General features: G+C 38.4%; 1 protein-coding gene across 1 annotated transcript in view; it reads left to right on the top strand.

Moving 5' to 3' along the window:
• plxna3 (plexin A3) overlaps positions 1–17,655 on the top strand; it is a 203,289-nt gene that overhangs the window by 14,623 nt on the left and 171,011 nt on the right. The window contains exons 2-3 of the mRNA XM_052093743.1: positions 4,396–5,679; positions 12,080–12,262. Coding sequence (XP_051949703.1) covers positions 4,492–5,679; positions 12,080–12,262 — 1,371 coding nt within the window. The 5' untranslated portion in view covers positions 4,396–4,491. The remainder of the gene's footprint in view (positions 1–4,395; positions 5,680–12,079; positions 12,263–17,655) is intronic.

Consider the following 17,655-nt stretch of genomic DNA (forward strand, 5'->3'; position numbering starts at 1 on the left):
GTGCTCCTCTCGCACGTCATCGGTAGAGTTTGACGCGATCTCATGTTACATTAAATTATATCAAACGACTATTCGTCAACTTAATTTTTTGTCGACAATAATTGTCGATAATGTCGACTAATCATTTCAGCCCTAAACTTAAGACACAAGCTGAATTCTCGGTTAAGTTCTAATTAATAATTGTTGCAATAATCACTCAAAGTCGAATAATCGTTCTAATAATATTTCGATTTGTCGATTATCAATAATAATCGTTAGTTGCAGCCCTACGACTAAGATTTGATGCTATTAACTTTGGCAAACCTATTTAATCCTTAAACGTGCCTACTGTGTCAACTCGTTACCTTGCAAACACGTCTTTATTTCCAAGTGAAATAATTTAAAAATGTTTGCCCTTACTTTCAGAAGTTGCATAAAGCCAAACAATCAGATTAGACTTTAATAGTTCAAGAAAGTTCTTTCCAGATTTGTGCGCAGTATGCACCAGACAGTCAGTGAATAAACTGTGGGCGGCCTGTTTGGAAACGTGGCTAATAGATAAGTCCATTTCACCTGGGTGCTGTAAAAAACATATATAGTTTTATGGCCACAACTGTGCTCGTCTCATCAGAATTCCACCGGCTTGTTGTTTACAGTTCGGGCCAAGCTGAAAGGTCACATGGGGGCGTTTGTCAAAAATATTGATGTGCTTGAAAAATTGCAGAGCACAAAACCGTCTGTCATATACTCAAATATTTGTTTTGGGTCGGAGAATGGCACACATTCGCTAGCTCCTCCACCACATACACACGTTGATGTGTTAATTGACGTTATTGCTTTCGTTGGCCACTTCTGCGATGGGTTTTGTTTTATCTGCTCTTTGTTTTCATAGGAAATTTAGTGAAAATGATTTTGCATTTGATTGAATTTTCATATTATATCATGTTCTGTGTGCAAACCACCAACTGAGTGTTGCATACTCATTTGTTTTAGGACCAACAGAAAAGTTTAGCCTAGATCTAAGCAGATACCCCCAATGATTATGTGACCGACTCCTCTCTCTCTCTTGCTCTCTCTCTCTCTATCTCTCTCTCTCTCTCTGTCTTTCTTTCTTTTGTTCCCCGGGTCAAAGCATACTGCTTAGGCATTCAGCTTTTTCACTGGCACCAGTCTGTGCTTCCACTGTGCTAATGAAATTACTCTGATTGCTGTTCAATAGCTTCTCCAACAAATCAGGGAATGTATTACAATACACTATTATAATACAATGAGCAAGGATTTTGGTAACATTGTTTTGGAATTTGAGCTTCGAGTGGTATGTTTTATAAGATAGCAGTTGTGTAATTGACATCTTACTTGTTAATGGTTCAGATCACAGTTGCGTTAATGATTGGTTGAATTGTAAATCATTTTGCTTTATTTTTCTGTATTTATTTACATACCTGAGAATATGATTGTATCTCTTTTGATTTTAATCAGACACTTTGAATGGGAGGGTTAGGTATCAGCAACTACTTTAGGATACACAAGAATACACGTCTCAAAAAACGTCACAATTCGATTCATTTAAATGCATTTCTATGTCACAATCGGATTCAGATTGAAACTGCAGCATAAATGTGTGCATGGGATCTGTTTCATTCTTTTATCCAGTACAGTGCTCGTAGAAGCGCCTTTGACTGCACTGAGAGTTTTCGCTTATTTATACAATTTGCTTCCACGTTAATTTAATTGAAAGAATTCGTGTTGTCACAGTACCAAATTTTCAGTAGTCGGTACCGATACCAGTGTGTAATATGATAATGTGCTATTAAACACACTTGTTTAGTTATTTTTAATTATTTAATTATTATTTTAAACTTTATATTTTAATAATTATTATTATATTCCAGAACTTTCCAGAATTTTTTTTAAACGTTTAATTTAATTCCATCATCAAAATGGTGTCTAATCAATACATTCTTAAAACATTTAACAAGTGAAAATATAACTTTTCAACATGTCATTGCATTTAGTTTTTTTGCCAAACATTTATTCAACAGCTGTCTTGCTTGTGATATTTTGATTAATTATTATTATTATTATTACTACAGTGAATATAACATTTTACTATACAGTTGTAGTATATTTTTATTTAATTTCTTCAATTTCAGGCATCTAGATTTTATTTTGGACCGTGCTTTTATTATGACATGTGTTTTTTACCGGAAGCTTCACTTTTCCAGATAAACAGTTTGCGACACGGCATGAAGACTTTTAAGTCACGTCTGAAATCTCATCTGTTTACACTGACCTTTGAGTCTGACATATGAAATGTAGGACAAAGTTTTGAAGTGTTTGTATTTTAGATTGCTGGTGCTTGTGTTTATGGTAATTGTGAAGTGTTATGTTTTAAATTGTATTGCTGTGAAGCACTTTTGTCAACTATGTTGTTTTAAATGCGATATAAATAAAGCTGAGTTGAGATTAATGTGCAAATGCTGTGATTTAATTATATAAATATATATTTTACATGTGCTGTGTGGTTCACAGTAGATTAGTGCTCTGCTCTGTCATCTGATCCAACGTGAATGATTCTCAATATATATGGAGTTTCTTGTGGATGAGCGGTCAGATTTATTTAAAGTATGCATCTCTTCCACAGTAGGATTGCAGTCGTTAGCAGTTTAATAAATCGCACTAGTACATGCCACGATTTTTGATTTGCTTAATTTTCCATTTCATTGTACAAGGAGTAAGAAAGCATGCGTTCAAAATAAGCATGTGAGCATTTTAAAGCTGTTGTGTGTCAGTCATACTGTGCGCTGGTACTGGATAGAGTTGGTGCTTATTACTACTGGTACTGCATCTTTTTTTATTTTAGTATCGACTTGGTACCAAAGTACCAGTACTTTTGTGAACACTATAAAGGATAATTTGCTCACACTTGTATCATTCCAAAATCTTTTGAATTCCTGTGTGGAACACAAAAGATTATAAGTGCAACGCCTTTGGCCACCATTCAATTTTATTGCATATTTTTTCCATACGATACAAAGTGAATAGTGATAGAGGTTGTCATTCTGCCTAACAAATCTTTTTGAGTACCACAAAAGAAAGAAAAAAAGGTCAGTGAGTCCGCAACGGCTCAACAGTGAGTGCTGCCACGTTGTGGACCCACTAATTAGTGCTTTTAATTCTTGGTGCATGCGCATTCTGCTTGTTCCGAGTTTGCGCGGTTAGAAAAATTGGGCCAATCGCGTTCTGTGCTCTAGCACTCTGCTGTTGACAAATTTGCGTCATGTGTCCTGTTTGCAGATGCCTCGAGTTTGAGTCTGACTGTAGTATACTTTGGGCTTTAGTGTGTATTATTGTATTGGCACAAATCTGTTGAATTTGTTTAAACTAAAATTAAAGTGGTTTGGCTGTGGCTTAAGCACATGTTTCCCACATACATATTTAAGGAAAGCACGGAAGGTTCTGCCAACTGTGTACCTGAAACCACAAACCATTGAAGTGTGGTCACTGTAAAGCATAATTTTTCCTGTGTGCCTAGCGTCACCTTTCCTAACCATGACCAATGTATTTTAAATATGAACCACTTTCCGAACTGTGAGTGAAATGGTGATAAAAACTTTTGCCTCGGTTTTGCTACTTGGCCCGGTTGTCTTTTCGCTTGAATCTTGCTGTCTGGTTTAGGACTGCTTCCTAATTAACAAACGCGCTCGGGATTAGTGCTTGCAATGGCCATAAAGGTTTATTAGCAATCCATTGAGTGAAATGAGTGGGGGTGACAAGGCTTGGCACCAACAGAAGTCTCTTGATCAATACTTACCCCCAAAATCCCCTCACCCAGCAGTCAAGCACTGGCTCATGTGTCTAATTCATCCAAATAGTGACCAAGCAGGGCAAAAGTAAACATTCTGAACATTGGGTTGACTATAGTTCTCTGCATTGCATTTGATTTAATGATTAAAATATCAAGTGGTGTAAAAGTTATTACAATTCTTTCCTTGCACATTGAATACACAAAAAAAAATATTTCATGGCTTGAGTCAAGTGGTCATACAGTACCTGTATGTTGGTTACACTACCAGACTTTAATTTGGTGGGAAAAAGTTTTAAAAATATTTATATTAAATAAAAATAAAATAATAAAATATTACACCAAACTACATATGCCAAAATTTCTTCATATTTGAATTTGTGTTTTTTATTTTTTTTACTGTCTCTGGATGATTAACCTACTTAGGCATTCATCATAGTAGACAGTATTCATGTAATTGATTTTTGAATAACGTAATAGATCTGGACAAAATCAATTAGCATCACATCATTGACCCTAATGCATTTAAACTTTTATACATTGCTTTTCCTGCATAATCCATTGTCAAACTCACGCAGGCATTTACTCCCATTTTCTCTCTTCCATTGCAGATATGAACCACTGAGACGACAAAAGACGAAAAAGCCTGTAATACACCTGAGGGAAGAGCCCAGTCTCATCCCACTACCAATAGAAGGTTTGCAATCATGAGGTCGTCATGGTTGCTTGTATTTTTCATCTCTTTGTTGACCGGGAGCAACATTTGGGCATTTCCAATGACTCTTACGGAACACCCTGAAGTCACCGGGACATTCAGGGTTAAAGACACGAGCCTCACGCACCTCACAGTGCACCGCAAGTCCGGCGAGGTGTTCGTTGGCACGATAAACCGAGTCTACAAGCTCTCTGCTAATCTGACCGAACTGCGTTCACATCAGACAGGTCCTGTGGACGACAATGCCAAATGCTACCCTCCCCCCAGTGTACGAGCCTGTGCACAGAAACTGGAATCCACGGACAATGTCAACAAATTGCTGCTGGTTGATTATGCTGGCAACCGTCTGGTGGCTTGCGGAAGCATCTGGCAGGGCGTGTGCCAGTTCCTGAGGCTGGAAGATCTCTTCAAGCTTGGTGAACCACATCACCGTAAGGAACACTACCTCTCTGGAGCCAAAGAGCCAGATGGGATGGCTGGAGTTGTGGTGGGCGATGATGACGGAGACTTGAAGAAGAAAAAGAAAGGTGGTAGTCGCCTCTTTATTGGTGCAGCCATAGATGGTAAATCAGAGTATTTTCCCACCCTGTCCAGCCGTAAATTGGTGGCCGATGAGGAGAGTGTGAATATGTTTAGCCTGGTCTACCAAGATGAGTTTGTGTCCTCACAAATCAAGATACCTTCAGACACTTTGTCTCAATATCCAGCATTTGACATCTACTATGTTTACGGGTTCTCCAGCCGCACCTACATCTATTTCCTTACTTTACAACTCGATACTCAGCTTACTCAAGTGGATGCAACTGGGGAGAAGTTCTTCACCTCAAAGATTGTCCGCATGTGCTCCAATGACACAGAGTTCTACTCCTACGTTGAATTCCCTCTTGGGTGCACCAAGGATGGTGTGGAATACCGGCTTGTTCAAGCCGCATACAAGCACCGTCCGGGAAAGATACTGGCTCAGGCTCTTGGTCTGTCTGAGGATGAGGATGTTCTGTTTGTGATCTTCTCCCAAGGTCAGAAGAATAGGGCTAATCCACCCAGAGAAACAGTATTGTGTCTCTTCACATTGCATCAAATCAACCTGGCCATGCAAGAGAGGATCAAGTCATGTTACCGTGGGGAGGGAAAGTTGTCGCTACCGTGGTTGCTCAACAAGGAGCTACCTTGTATTAACACGGTGAGTTGAAATTCAAATTCACTTTCAGTTTGTCCCATTCTGAATCTTTCTAAGACTATGATTTTGCCAAGTAGTATGTTGTCCTGAATCAATATCCTTGTTGGTCCTAGAATGATATTCATGTCAACCAATCAGATTTAAGGGTTAGGGATGGGTTTGAGGCTTGAACCACATGGAATAAAAACAGCTTAAATCAACCTAAAATGGTTTTTCTGGTCTCACAGTCTGATCAGGCTGGTCTGTTTAGTGGTTTTAAAGGGGGTTTGGGCACTTGTCTCCTGGTCAGACCAGCTAAGACCAGCAAACAATCTTAGGCTGGTTTCTTTGTTTTTGTTAACAGGGAACTTATCCATTACAATACCCTAAAGTCAGAGGGAAATTATAGGTTGACATGATTGTTGTTCAAGCCCCTAACCCTGAACTTTACCCTAAAATCTATTTGGTTTATTGGTTTCCCAGTCGGGACAGGATTGTCTGTTTTAGAGGGGTTTTAGGCACATGTCACCTGGTCAGGCCAGCTAGACCAGCTTATACCAGCTAAGACCAGCAAAATCAGAAAAGACTAAGAAATTATAGGTTGACAAGATTATTGTTGAAGCCCCGTAACCCTAACCCTGCACTTTTCTCTAAAATCGGATTGGTTGATTGGCATGTTGTTCCAGGAACAACAAGAATGTTGGCTAAATCACATGAAGAGTGTGTGTATTGGTGACACTTTGTTACAGAAACAAGAAGAGACTGTTCTGTGCTTGGATAATTGTATTGTGGTCTGTTTTACCAATTTGTTGTTGGTCTTGAAAGAAATTTGTGGAAGTTATACATGATTCCTATTGACCTAATTGACTTGCTGCAGACTTTTCAGGAATGCCTGTGTAGGGGAAACTGTCTAACATTATTACACATTTTAATCTGATGTAATGTATCTTTGATGAAAAATCTATTCAGACCAGACAGGGTGGGAAGCAATCGCTTATTACGAGAGAGATGAAAGAGGTGATGGCTAGACATCAAAATCAATATGCCTCTGACATTTTAAACCAGTCAAGGGTACCACACATGGTTTGCCTTAGAAAATACTTAATGCTTTATTTTTGAATCTTTTAATATTTGTCTAATTTCATGTGCAAAGATGAATAACACTCATAATTATGATCTTATTTTATTTATCTGCCTTTAAGCTACACAAAGGCTTCTTTTATAGATTGCATTAAACTTTTTAAATAGTTTTTGACATCATCAATGTTTAAGAGTTATGTTTTTAAGACTCTATGAGCAATATTTTTGTTTAAAACGGAAGTTTGGGCGGGGCATTTTGAGCAGCCAATAACTGTTGTTTCACGTCACCACCATGAACCATTTTTGATACTTGCTATTTTTAGTTAATAGCATGTGGTGTTAGAAGGAGGGCACATTCCTGTTTTAGAGAGCATTTTATTGGACATAAATGTATGTATATAGCCCTCAGAGCAAGATGATCCATCAGTATTTATGGTCTATTTTACTGGAAAAGAATGCAAATATCTACTAAAAGTTTGTATTATGACCTTTAAAAGCATTTTGATGATCCACTGTATTTTAGAGTGCTAAGCATAATGTAACATGACAGATAATTAGCAAACACATTTAATTATTTTGCTGTAAGAGCATGCCATTTGATTGATTAATTGTTTGTCTGGTGGTTTTTAAGTGACTCCGCACTAGTAAACTTAAGAACTGTGTGCTACAGTTGCAATATTTTTCGCGAAAAATCATAATAGACAGCAGCAGCACTATAAACTGGCATATTTTGTTTTCTTGCCTGGAGGACAACCAGAAGAGAGGATGATTTGAGTCCATGGCTGTAATTGTGCTGGGAACAATAGCACAACACCTCGCATCCCAGCCAGAGCAGATGGGGCGAGGATGGTGAGTGCCGATGACCTGGTTCCTGTGGCTGTGGTTGTTTTTATAAGCAACAACTGAGTTCCCCATGACTGATGCAAATCTGCTTCTGATTCCAGCTTTGCCTCTGCCGGGGTATTATTAGCTTTTCTCATGCACGGACCTCTGCCTTATAATGTGAGTGTGCATGCCTGCCACAAGCTCATGCTTCGTTTATTACATTTACCCTTCATACACATGCATAAAAACAAGCCGTTCCACTGGCTCAATAATCATTCAATAGCACACTCCCAAGATGACATTTGCTGCACACGAATTTGGGTGGAAGTTGCCAGAAAATTCAGTTGTTGCTGTATCTCAAGTCGTGAAGTCTGACTCAAACTATATAGTATATTTGGGTGTTTCTTCAACTTCAGGCACTTTTAGCACTGTGGACTTCTAGAAAGTAAAGCCTGGTTAAAAACTTCTTCACACTCAGTATTTTTTATTTAATTTGTATACTAACACTGTCCAGCAGTGTATGCATCACAGGAGATTTATGTCACTGTTGTCATTTTCTTTTTCTACAAAATTCCCACAACATTGTCATTTTCACCACATGAAAAAAATTATTCTTCTCATAATAAATATTGAAATGGTTTATTTCACTCTTTGTTTGGATTATTATCGTATTAAACGTGTCGTGATTATTTTTTATTTTTTACAATGGATTCCTATAGTTTCAGTTATGTTATATTATAGTAATACGTTATGTTAAAGGTTGAAACCATAACTTCTATACATACAGTATCTCACAAATTGAGTACACTCCTCACATTTTTGTAAATATGTGATTATATCTTTTCATGTGACAACACGGAAGAAATGACACTTTGCTACAATGTAAAGTAGTGAGTGTACAGCTTGTATAAGAGTGTAAATTTGCTGTCCCCTCAAAATAACTCAACACACAGCCATTAATGTCTAAACCGCTGGCAACAAAAGTGAGTACACCCCTAAGTGAAAATGTCCAAATTGGGCCCAATTAGCCATTTTCCGTCCCCGGTGTCATGCGACTTGTTAGTGTTACAAGGTCCCAGGTGTGAATGGGGAGCAGGTGTGTTAAATTTGGTGTCATCGCTCTCACACTCCCTCATACTGTTCATTGGAAGTTCAACATGGCACCTCATGGCAAAGAACTCTCTGAGGATCTGAAAAAAAGAATTGTTGCTCTACATAAAGATGGCCTTGGCTATAAGAAGATTGCCAAGACCCTGACACTGAGCTGCAGCACGGTGGCCAAGACCATACAGCGGTTTAACAGGACAGGTTCCACTCAGAACAGGCCTCGCCATGGTCGGCCAAAGAAGTTGAGTGAACGTGCTCAGTGTCATATCCAGAGGTTGTCTTTGGGAAATAGACGTATGAGTGCTGCCAGCATTGCTGCAGAGGTTGAAGGGGTGGGGGGTCAGCCTGTCAGTGCTCAGACCATACGCCGCACACTGCATCAAATTGGTCTGCATGGCTGTCTTCCCAAAAGGAAGCCTCTTCCAAAGCTGATGCTCAAGAAAGCCCGCAAACTGTTTGCTGAAGACAAGCATACTAAGGACATGGATTACTGGAACCATGTCCTGTGGTCTTATGAGACCAAGATAAACGTATTTGGTAGTCAAGCGTGTGTGGTGGAAACCAGGTGAGGAGTACAAAGACAAGTGTGTCTTGCCTACAGTCAAGCATGATGGTGGGAGTGTCATGGTCTGGAGCTGCATGAGTGCTGCCGGCACTGAGGAGCTACAGTTCATTGAGGGAATCATGAATGCCAACATGTACTGTGACATGCTGAAGCAGAGCATGATCCCCTCCCTTCGGAGACTGGGCCGAAGGGCAGTATTCTAGCATGATATCAACCCCAAACACACCTCCAAGATGATCACTGCCTTGCTAAAGAAGCTGAGGGTGAAGGTGATGGACTGGCCAAGCATGTCTCCAGACCTAAACCCTATTGAGCATCTGTGGGGCAGCCTCAAATGGAAGGTGCAGGAGCACAAGTTCTCTAACATCCACCAGCTCCATGTTGTCGTCATGGAGGAGTTGAAGAGGACTCCAGTGGCAACCTGTAAAGCTCTGGTGAACTCCATGCCCAAGAGGGTTAAAGCAGTGCTGGAAAATAATAGTGGCCACACAAAATATTGACACTTTGGGCCCAATTTGGACATTTTCACTTAGGGATGTACTCACTTTTGTTGCCAGCGGTTTAGACATTAATGGCTGTGTGTTGAGTTATTTTGAGGGGACAGCAAATTTACACTGTTATACAAGCTGTACACTCACTACTTTACATTGTAGCAAAGTGTCATTTCTTCAGTGTTATCACATGAAAAGATATAATCAAATATTTACAAAAATGTGAGGGGTGTACTCACTTTTGTGAGATACTGTACATGTAAAGGCGATTAATGGAAAGGTGGAGGTGAGAACCAGCTTGACAATATGAATAATAGTTTAATATAAGACTGAATCAAAAAAACAAACACACAAAGATGTCGGACAGCTGTCCGTAAATCTCTCTCTCTCTCTCTCTCACTCCCACTGCAGCTTCCAGTTGGCCTTTATCCCTCTCTGAGGCTTGATTAGCCTGATTAGGGGCTGGGTGTGCAGAATCACGACCCGGCCCGCCCTCTGCCCTGCCACAATACAATAATAAGAATTTGAAAAGTACCAAAAATAAACGATCAATCACTGGTAAATTTTTTCCAAGTCAGTTTTATTTTTGACCTTCTTATAAACAAACAAACAACAAAAAAAAAGAAAAAATGAATTTGAACCAATATTGGGTTGCATTTATGCTGCCTCTAGATAGAAAAAGACATTCTTGATAGACTAGTTGAACTACTAATCGACTAATTTGTTGGTGGAAGACTAGCCGACCATCATGACCCATCCCTACCCCTATGTTTGTCATTACTGCTACAAATCGCCTTTTCTTTTGCTAGATAGCTGGTGCGGTAAATACTATGTGGTGGCTCAGCCGAAACCTCTTTTTGCACAAGCTGATGTCATTCATTTGGAGGGAAGGCTGACCTCTCCCTGCAATTTTACAGAGGTGAACAGATTTTTGTGTGTGGTTGGAGGCAAGGGTCCAGAGGAAACCAGGATTAAAGAGCTTTGTGTGTGCCGTAGTGCTCTGAGAAACCGGTAATGAGTCAATAGTTCACCCCTAGGATGAACCAAAGATTAGGTGGGTGCTCGATGACATCATCATTAGCCGGATTGATATGCTGCAGATGCTAGCTAACACAATTGATTTTTTTAATAACTCTTCTGACATTTCCCTGAAAAAAGTCTTACAGTAATTTTCTTGTATTTATTATTTTTTGTGTTAGTGGACACCCATTAAAACCCACTGAAATAGTGCTTTTCAGAGACGTTCAGAGAGTAAATTGTCTAGGATGAAGTCATGTCTCACCGGTCGGTGAGCATCAGCCCCCGGTTTAATCCCCCTGAGCTTACTTTTGCAGCCCCTGTTTGGGTGGCTTTGCTCTGCCTGGTCTAGTAGCTGGCGCTTCCTGTCTCCAATAGTCTACTGTGAAGATAACTGGAGAAAGCTGTCACTACTTGTTCAGTATAATTGTTTGTTTTTGTGCATATATGTTTATTTTATTGATAACCATCTACATTTATTTAATATTTAACATAATTTAAGATAATGTAGGTAAATACATCGGGCCTCAAACATGAAACAAGAGCAGAAGAATTTGTGTAAACTGTGGTTCTCAACCTTTTTTTTGATGAATGCCCCATACTTCATTTCCTTACCTCAGATGGAATCAAATGTAACTGAGAAACAACTGATATACTCAAAGTCTAGATAAAAATTTAAACGCAAAGAGCAACTTGATTATTATGACTGATAAACGCCCCCATATGTATCCTAACACCCCCCCTACTAATTTGCCCTCAGCGCCTCCTGGCATCCCTTGAACGCCCCCTGGAAGGTGGTACCACCCCCGTTGAGAACCCCTGGTGTAAATCTTTTCTAAATCTATTGCAATGCATCGATTTACTTAAGGTTTTTTTCCTAAACAATTTACAAATATTCGTTCTGATTACGTTTTTTTTTTTTTTTTAAAGGTCCAATTTTCTAAAATCTGTCTAATAGGTAGTACAACCTTGTACAACTTTAAAAAAAATGTTTTTAATCTTGCTATTTTTTTGTGTTTTGCTCCGTGAACACACTCAATGTCAGTTTTTAAACCATTCGAATACAAATCAAATACATTTGGGGCGGTATTAGCATCTTGAGTATTAAAAGTTATTGTTTATATGAACAATGGTGTGTAGGTGTAAATATGCTTATAACTTTGCCATCTGTTAAATTCTGTTGGACACCGTCTAGCTGTTTTGTAACACAAGAATATGCCCTGTGTGATTGCCCCCAACACTATAATTAACAATTTATACATATTCATAGTACATGTTCCCACTCCACCCACCCTCTAACGAATATTAACTAGTAATTATTTCTTGTTTCATCCTGTAGCCCAAGCAGATTGGCGACGATTTCTGTGGCCTGGTTCTGAATCAGCCTCTCGGGGGGCTCCGAGTCATTGAAGGCACTCCTCTGTTTGACGATCGCACTGACGGTATGGCGTCCGTGGCTGCGTACACATATGGCGATCACTCTGTGGTGTTTGTGGGAACACGCAGTGGCCACCTCAAAAAGGTAAGAACTATCCAATCTGTGTTTTATCAACTATATATGATCTATAACTATATCTAATAATTGGAATTAAAAAGACAGAGTAAATAATGTAGAAGCTTTGTTAACATTGGGAAGCGAAAGTGATATTGATATAAGTTTTGCTAGATTGAGATTGTGAGTCAGTTTGTGTGCACGTTTATGTGCAAGTTGGAGCGTACGTTTATGTGTGAGAATGCGTTGGAAAGTATGTTTACGTGTTAACGTATGTTTGAGCTTACATTGACGATTGACGTTTACATGTGAGCATACGTTGGAAAGTATGTATAAGTGTTTGCGTATGTTTGAGCATACATTTGCAATTACATTCAGGGTTCCCACGTATCCTGGAAAACCTGGAATTTTGCAATGCCATTTTTAGGTCATGGAAAAGTATTGGAAAATTAGAAAAATACCTAAATGACCTGGAAAATAATGATTTATAGTGGTGCACCGATCCGGACATTTGAGGCCGATACCGATTTTTACTTAGTTCCATTTTTAACACTTTTGCAATTATATGATGCAGTTATATGTTTATGCCCCACACAGTAAAATTACGATTACACACATTTTTTTTACAAAAAAGTTCCATTTGTTTACATTATTTAACAACATTACTGTAGTTAACGTGAACTAATGAACTTAATGCTAGTTACATCATATACTAACACATTTTTCACATCAATATTTGTATTAGTTAATGCACATTAATGCACTATGAATTAACATGAATTAACATGAACTATCAATGAACAATTTTTATTAACTAACATTGATTAATTAATGCTGAAAAAATATATTGTTCACTGTTTGTTCATGATACCTAATGCAATAACTAATGTTAAAGGAATTAAACCTTTTTATTAAGTGTTAGGAAAATTACATTAATTGTGAATTGCTAGAATTTAGTTGTATTGAAAACAGTTATTAATAGTTATTTTTCCAATATCAAAAGGTCATTGTGACATACTGGCAACCAAAAACCATGAGAACATCACACACAGCAGAGATACTTTAAAAAAATAAGACACATATATCCATTAGAAACTCTAAAACTGCTCCAGTGAGAAATCATTAATATCTATCTTTGGCATCTTGTTGTAACACAAATCACTAATTATTAAGCAAATGCGTGAAGATGCGGTGCCATTATTGAAGGTTAAACAGTTACATCTGTTATTAGCGGTATTGTGACCAACATTGATCTGATTTACATTGGGATCCTCACAGAATAGCGCTGGGATGAGTGACTGATGATGAGATATTGAGAGCACCTGGAGAGCACGCATATTTGATTGACACAGAGAGCACTCATGTTATAGAGACTAAAGATAAAAGTGCTCATGATCACTCCACACCACATCTGATTGTCACAACGTGCGTTACATCACGTATACTCAGATTTGTATTCGCATGTTTATTTGTTGTTTAATTCGTTTTTATACCCGTTAGCAGGCTCTTTATCATCTTCCTGCTCACTGTGCAATGAGTTAGAATAACTACCATAATGACTGTAGAAAATGGGCAACTTAATATTCGTACACATGTAATTCTTACCCATTTTTAAATATAAAACGGCATATTCATGTGAATTAGCAGTGTATGTGGGATTTCCTGCATGCTGCAATAAAGATCGACCTTGATTCTAGGCACTATCAGCCGATCACTGATTTAAGACGAATATCGGCAGATTTCGATCGGTGCACCCTTAAGTATTTGTCCTGAATGTGCTGCGCGCTTCAAAATGAATGTGTGTAATGAATTCTGAAAAAATAACCATTCAAAAACCACAATATACATGAAATGAACTCTCGTGTATTTTTGCCTAAATAGTACACACATAAAATGTCCAGGAAATTTGTCCCTTGAAAAGAGGGAAACCCTGATACTTGAGTGTACATTTACATTTCAGCATACGTTCACATGTGAGTGTGCGTTTGAGCATACGTTCGCATTTGATTGTACTTATGAACGCAAGTTTGTATGTATGTTTGTACAATTAACTTCGTAAGTAATTATGGTGGACTGCAGAACGGTTGGAGCAATTTTGTTATAAATTATACGACCATAGTGAAAGGGATACAAATTGCTCAAATACTTTTCCATGAGCGTTCGTTTATGTGTGAGCATTTGTTTGAGCGTACGTTTCCGTTTCGGTTTAAGTAGAGCAAGTTTTAACGTAGAAAATATGTGTAAATTTGTATGTGTGGTTGTGGTTCGTAAGTAATTATGTCTGACTGCAGAACTGATTTCCACTGGCATAGTGATATAGGGAAGATTTGCTGAATATAGATTGTTACGTGTGGATGTACATTTGCTTGGTTGTGTGTATGGCTGAGGGCTGGGCGATACGTGTGTTCCACGTGACAGGCTTGTGCTGCACACCTCTGAACAAACAGCGAATGAAACACAAATATTGACAGCTTTTCTTTTGTCTGTTCTTAAAAATATATTAAAGTGTGTTTCTTCAAGCGCATGTCTTTTTGACTAACAGCATTTCTTGTCATGTGTCACTCTGAGACGTGGCCTTCCTGTTGTGGGTAGATGAGCAAAATTACCCATGCATGAAATACCTGCATTTGGACGAGGAGCTAAGCAAACTTTATTCAGCCTCGTTGCTTTTTGTGGGTGGCGGGTGCTAGTTTCAGACCCTGGCCACTCTTTAATAAATTTGCCGACTTCCCAGATCCATGGTTTTGCCATTTCTCAATATTGTCGATCATCACAATCGACATCGCGATCTTTGTAAGACATTGTCGATATCCGATTAGACCATCCTATCGCCCAGCCCTAGTATGGCTGACTGCAAAAATGTGAACAAATAAGCTACGAATTCCACTGATCACTCAAAGATGCGGAGGTAATCGCAAACAATCAAACTAAAAAAAGGCAATGTAAGAGTTAGTAAATTAAGGAATAACCCGACTTGCGAATGTGTGATTATACATTCAGTTGGGCTTGAAATATTCGTTAGCCATAACGTTCCACGTATACTACATTGGAAGGATGAGCTATTTAATAAAAACCTTTTTGCTTCATTTCAACAACACACACACACAGACCACCAGCAAAGCCATAATAAAAACCTCACTATCTTATGACTCATCCTGTCCAGACCAGGCAACAGCTGAGGATGTTTAAAGAATAATATGCCCACTGGTGAGTTTAAGATAGCACTCCAGAGAAGTTAAAAACCTTGTTCCTCAAACGGCAGCTAACAGCCTCAGTCAGTTGACTCATAGGCCCATATATGCACATTAAACCTCCAGGGAACTAAAGTGTGAGGGTGGAGTCCGTAAACTCACGTTTTTGTTTTTTTTAATTGGTCGTAAATAGTACAAGATGTGCATGAAAAGAGAGGAAGCGAGCAAAAACCCAGTCGGCATTAAAGTTTAACATTACTACGCAACCATCCCCTTAATACGTGCCCTATATTAGGACATCGGAGGGAGTTTTATTTGCAGTGGCTCTAAGTTACAGTTCATTGAGGAAATCTCACATTAAAGAAATGAAATTATTAGTGAGACAGAAGAGATTTCTAAGAAGCTGACTTGGCTCTTTCTCAGCAGACATCATAATTAAAATGAGGTAGATGGGTTTGGGCAAGAGATATATTTCAGTTTTGTGTGTTCGCTGTCCAAGCAGCCAGCTGGAAAATATAAATGCGATCGCATCCTTTCTCCTATTGGAATGGGGGACCAGAGGTCAGTCTTGTGGGAGCTGTCCTATTGGTTTTCAGTTCTGATTATTTACATGGGTGCGTGTTTGAACATGTCCTGGTGTACCTTCAAAACCTTGGTGCGATTGCTTGTGATCAAAATGTTTGGAAACACGGATACGTCCATAGATTGAATTTTAGGTTCTTGGCTGTGGGGCTGTCATAACATATTCTGAAGATGATACCAATACTATTGACATTTTAAGATTCTCTCAGCAAGATGGGCATTTTAAACAAGAATTGCATTTGAGCGTTCATATTTACAGCCTGTGAGCATGTGAGTGTTCAAAAGCAGACGCCTTGTTACAACTACTACACTAGAAAGACTGTTCATATTTATTTTAATTGACTATCGACTTGGTACATACATTTTGATATTCCTACTTGTCTGGGATTGGTACTCGTGTGATTGTGCATTGTTAATAGACAGAATGCCGTTTATGGTTTCACTGATAATAACCAGTTCTGTTTGTTGATTGGGATTATATGATGTTGCAAAGATGCTCTACATCCATATGGCCTTCATATTGACCCCGAATCTCAATAAACACACTGTGTGGGGAAATCTTTTTGTTTGTTTTTCTGCTAAACAATGTGTCAAGATGAAATGCTAAACGGCTTGTGTGTGAATCTGGTCGGTTTTAGGTGGAGACCTGCTCTGCATTAGAGAGAGGCTGGTAGTTATCATTTCATACATGTACTGTTTGTTCCTGTATGAGGAGATGTAAAAATAATAGCCATGGAGGAACCGTGGTTCGGTTTATTCTTTGCGCAGGCAAAGCTGGAAGTTCCTAATAAGAATTAAAGGGAAAGCTCTGCAAAAAAATTAAAATGCTTTTACCATTTACTTACACTCATGATGTATTTTCTTCTGTGGAACACAAATGCAGAATTGCTATTTTTGAGTGAACTGCCCTTTGTCTATATTAGTAACAGAATCACATTCATTTGTCCATATCTATATTGAGTTGGCGATTCAAATAAAAATATATAGTCAAATAAAAAACCAAAAGTAACACATTTCAGCCTTATAGTTAGCCAGTTTTACAATTTAAACCAGTTTGAACAATAGGATCCAAGAAATTCCATATTTACTAGTCATTACAATTAAACTGGAAACTTGGTATCAGCCACCACTGTCATCAAACAGTTACATACAGTAAAACTAGAATGACAAAAGATTCTGAATTATTTAGACTCTGTTTGAAGGAGATCTCATATTAATATATGATTTACAGTAACTAATGTCAACATGTGTTAGAGGCAGTTCAGACAGATCACATTCTTGTGCTAAAGCATCTTGATGCACTGCAAAGAAAAGAACCGGAGGCAGGTGTCTAAAGACACGTTTTTTTAAAGTTTAAGTGTTTTTTTACTTTTACACACCATCTAAAAAACGTGGCACTCTTGTTCGATATGGTGAAAAAAATTGCGAGATGGGATTTTACATATAAAATCAATTGAAAAATAGCGCAGAGTGATGCAAAAACTTTGTAATGGCACATTTCCAATTTTACAGTAGCAAGTTTTCAGGATATTTTTAATGCGTCATCTATTGGAATACAAGTAGATAATAGGGCTGCACAATATGAAGAGAAAATGCAACAAGTTGTTGGACAATGCTACATGCGAGTTGAAAATCCATTGATGATGTCAT

This window comes from Xyrauchen texanus, chromosome 27 (assembly GCF_025860055.1).
Source record: "Xyrauchen texanus isolate HMW12.3.18 chromosome 27, RBS_HiC_50CHRs, whole genome shotgun sequence".
NCBI lineage: Eukaryota > Metazoa > Chordata > Actinopteri > Cypriniformes > Catostomidae > Xyrauchen > Xyrauchen texanus.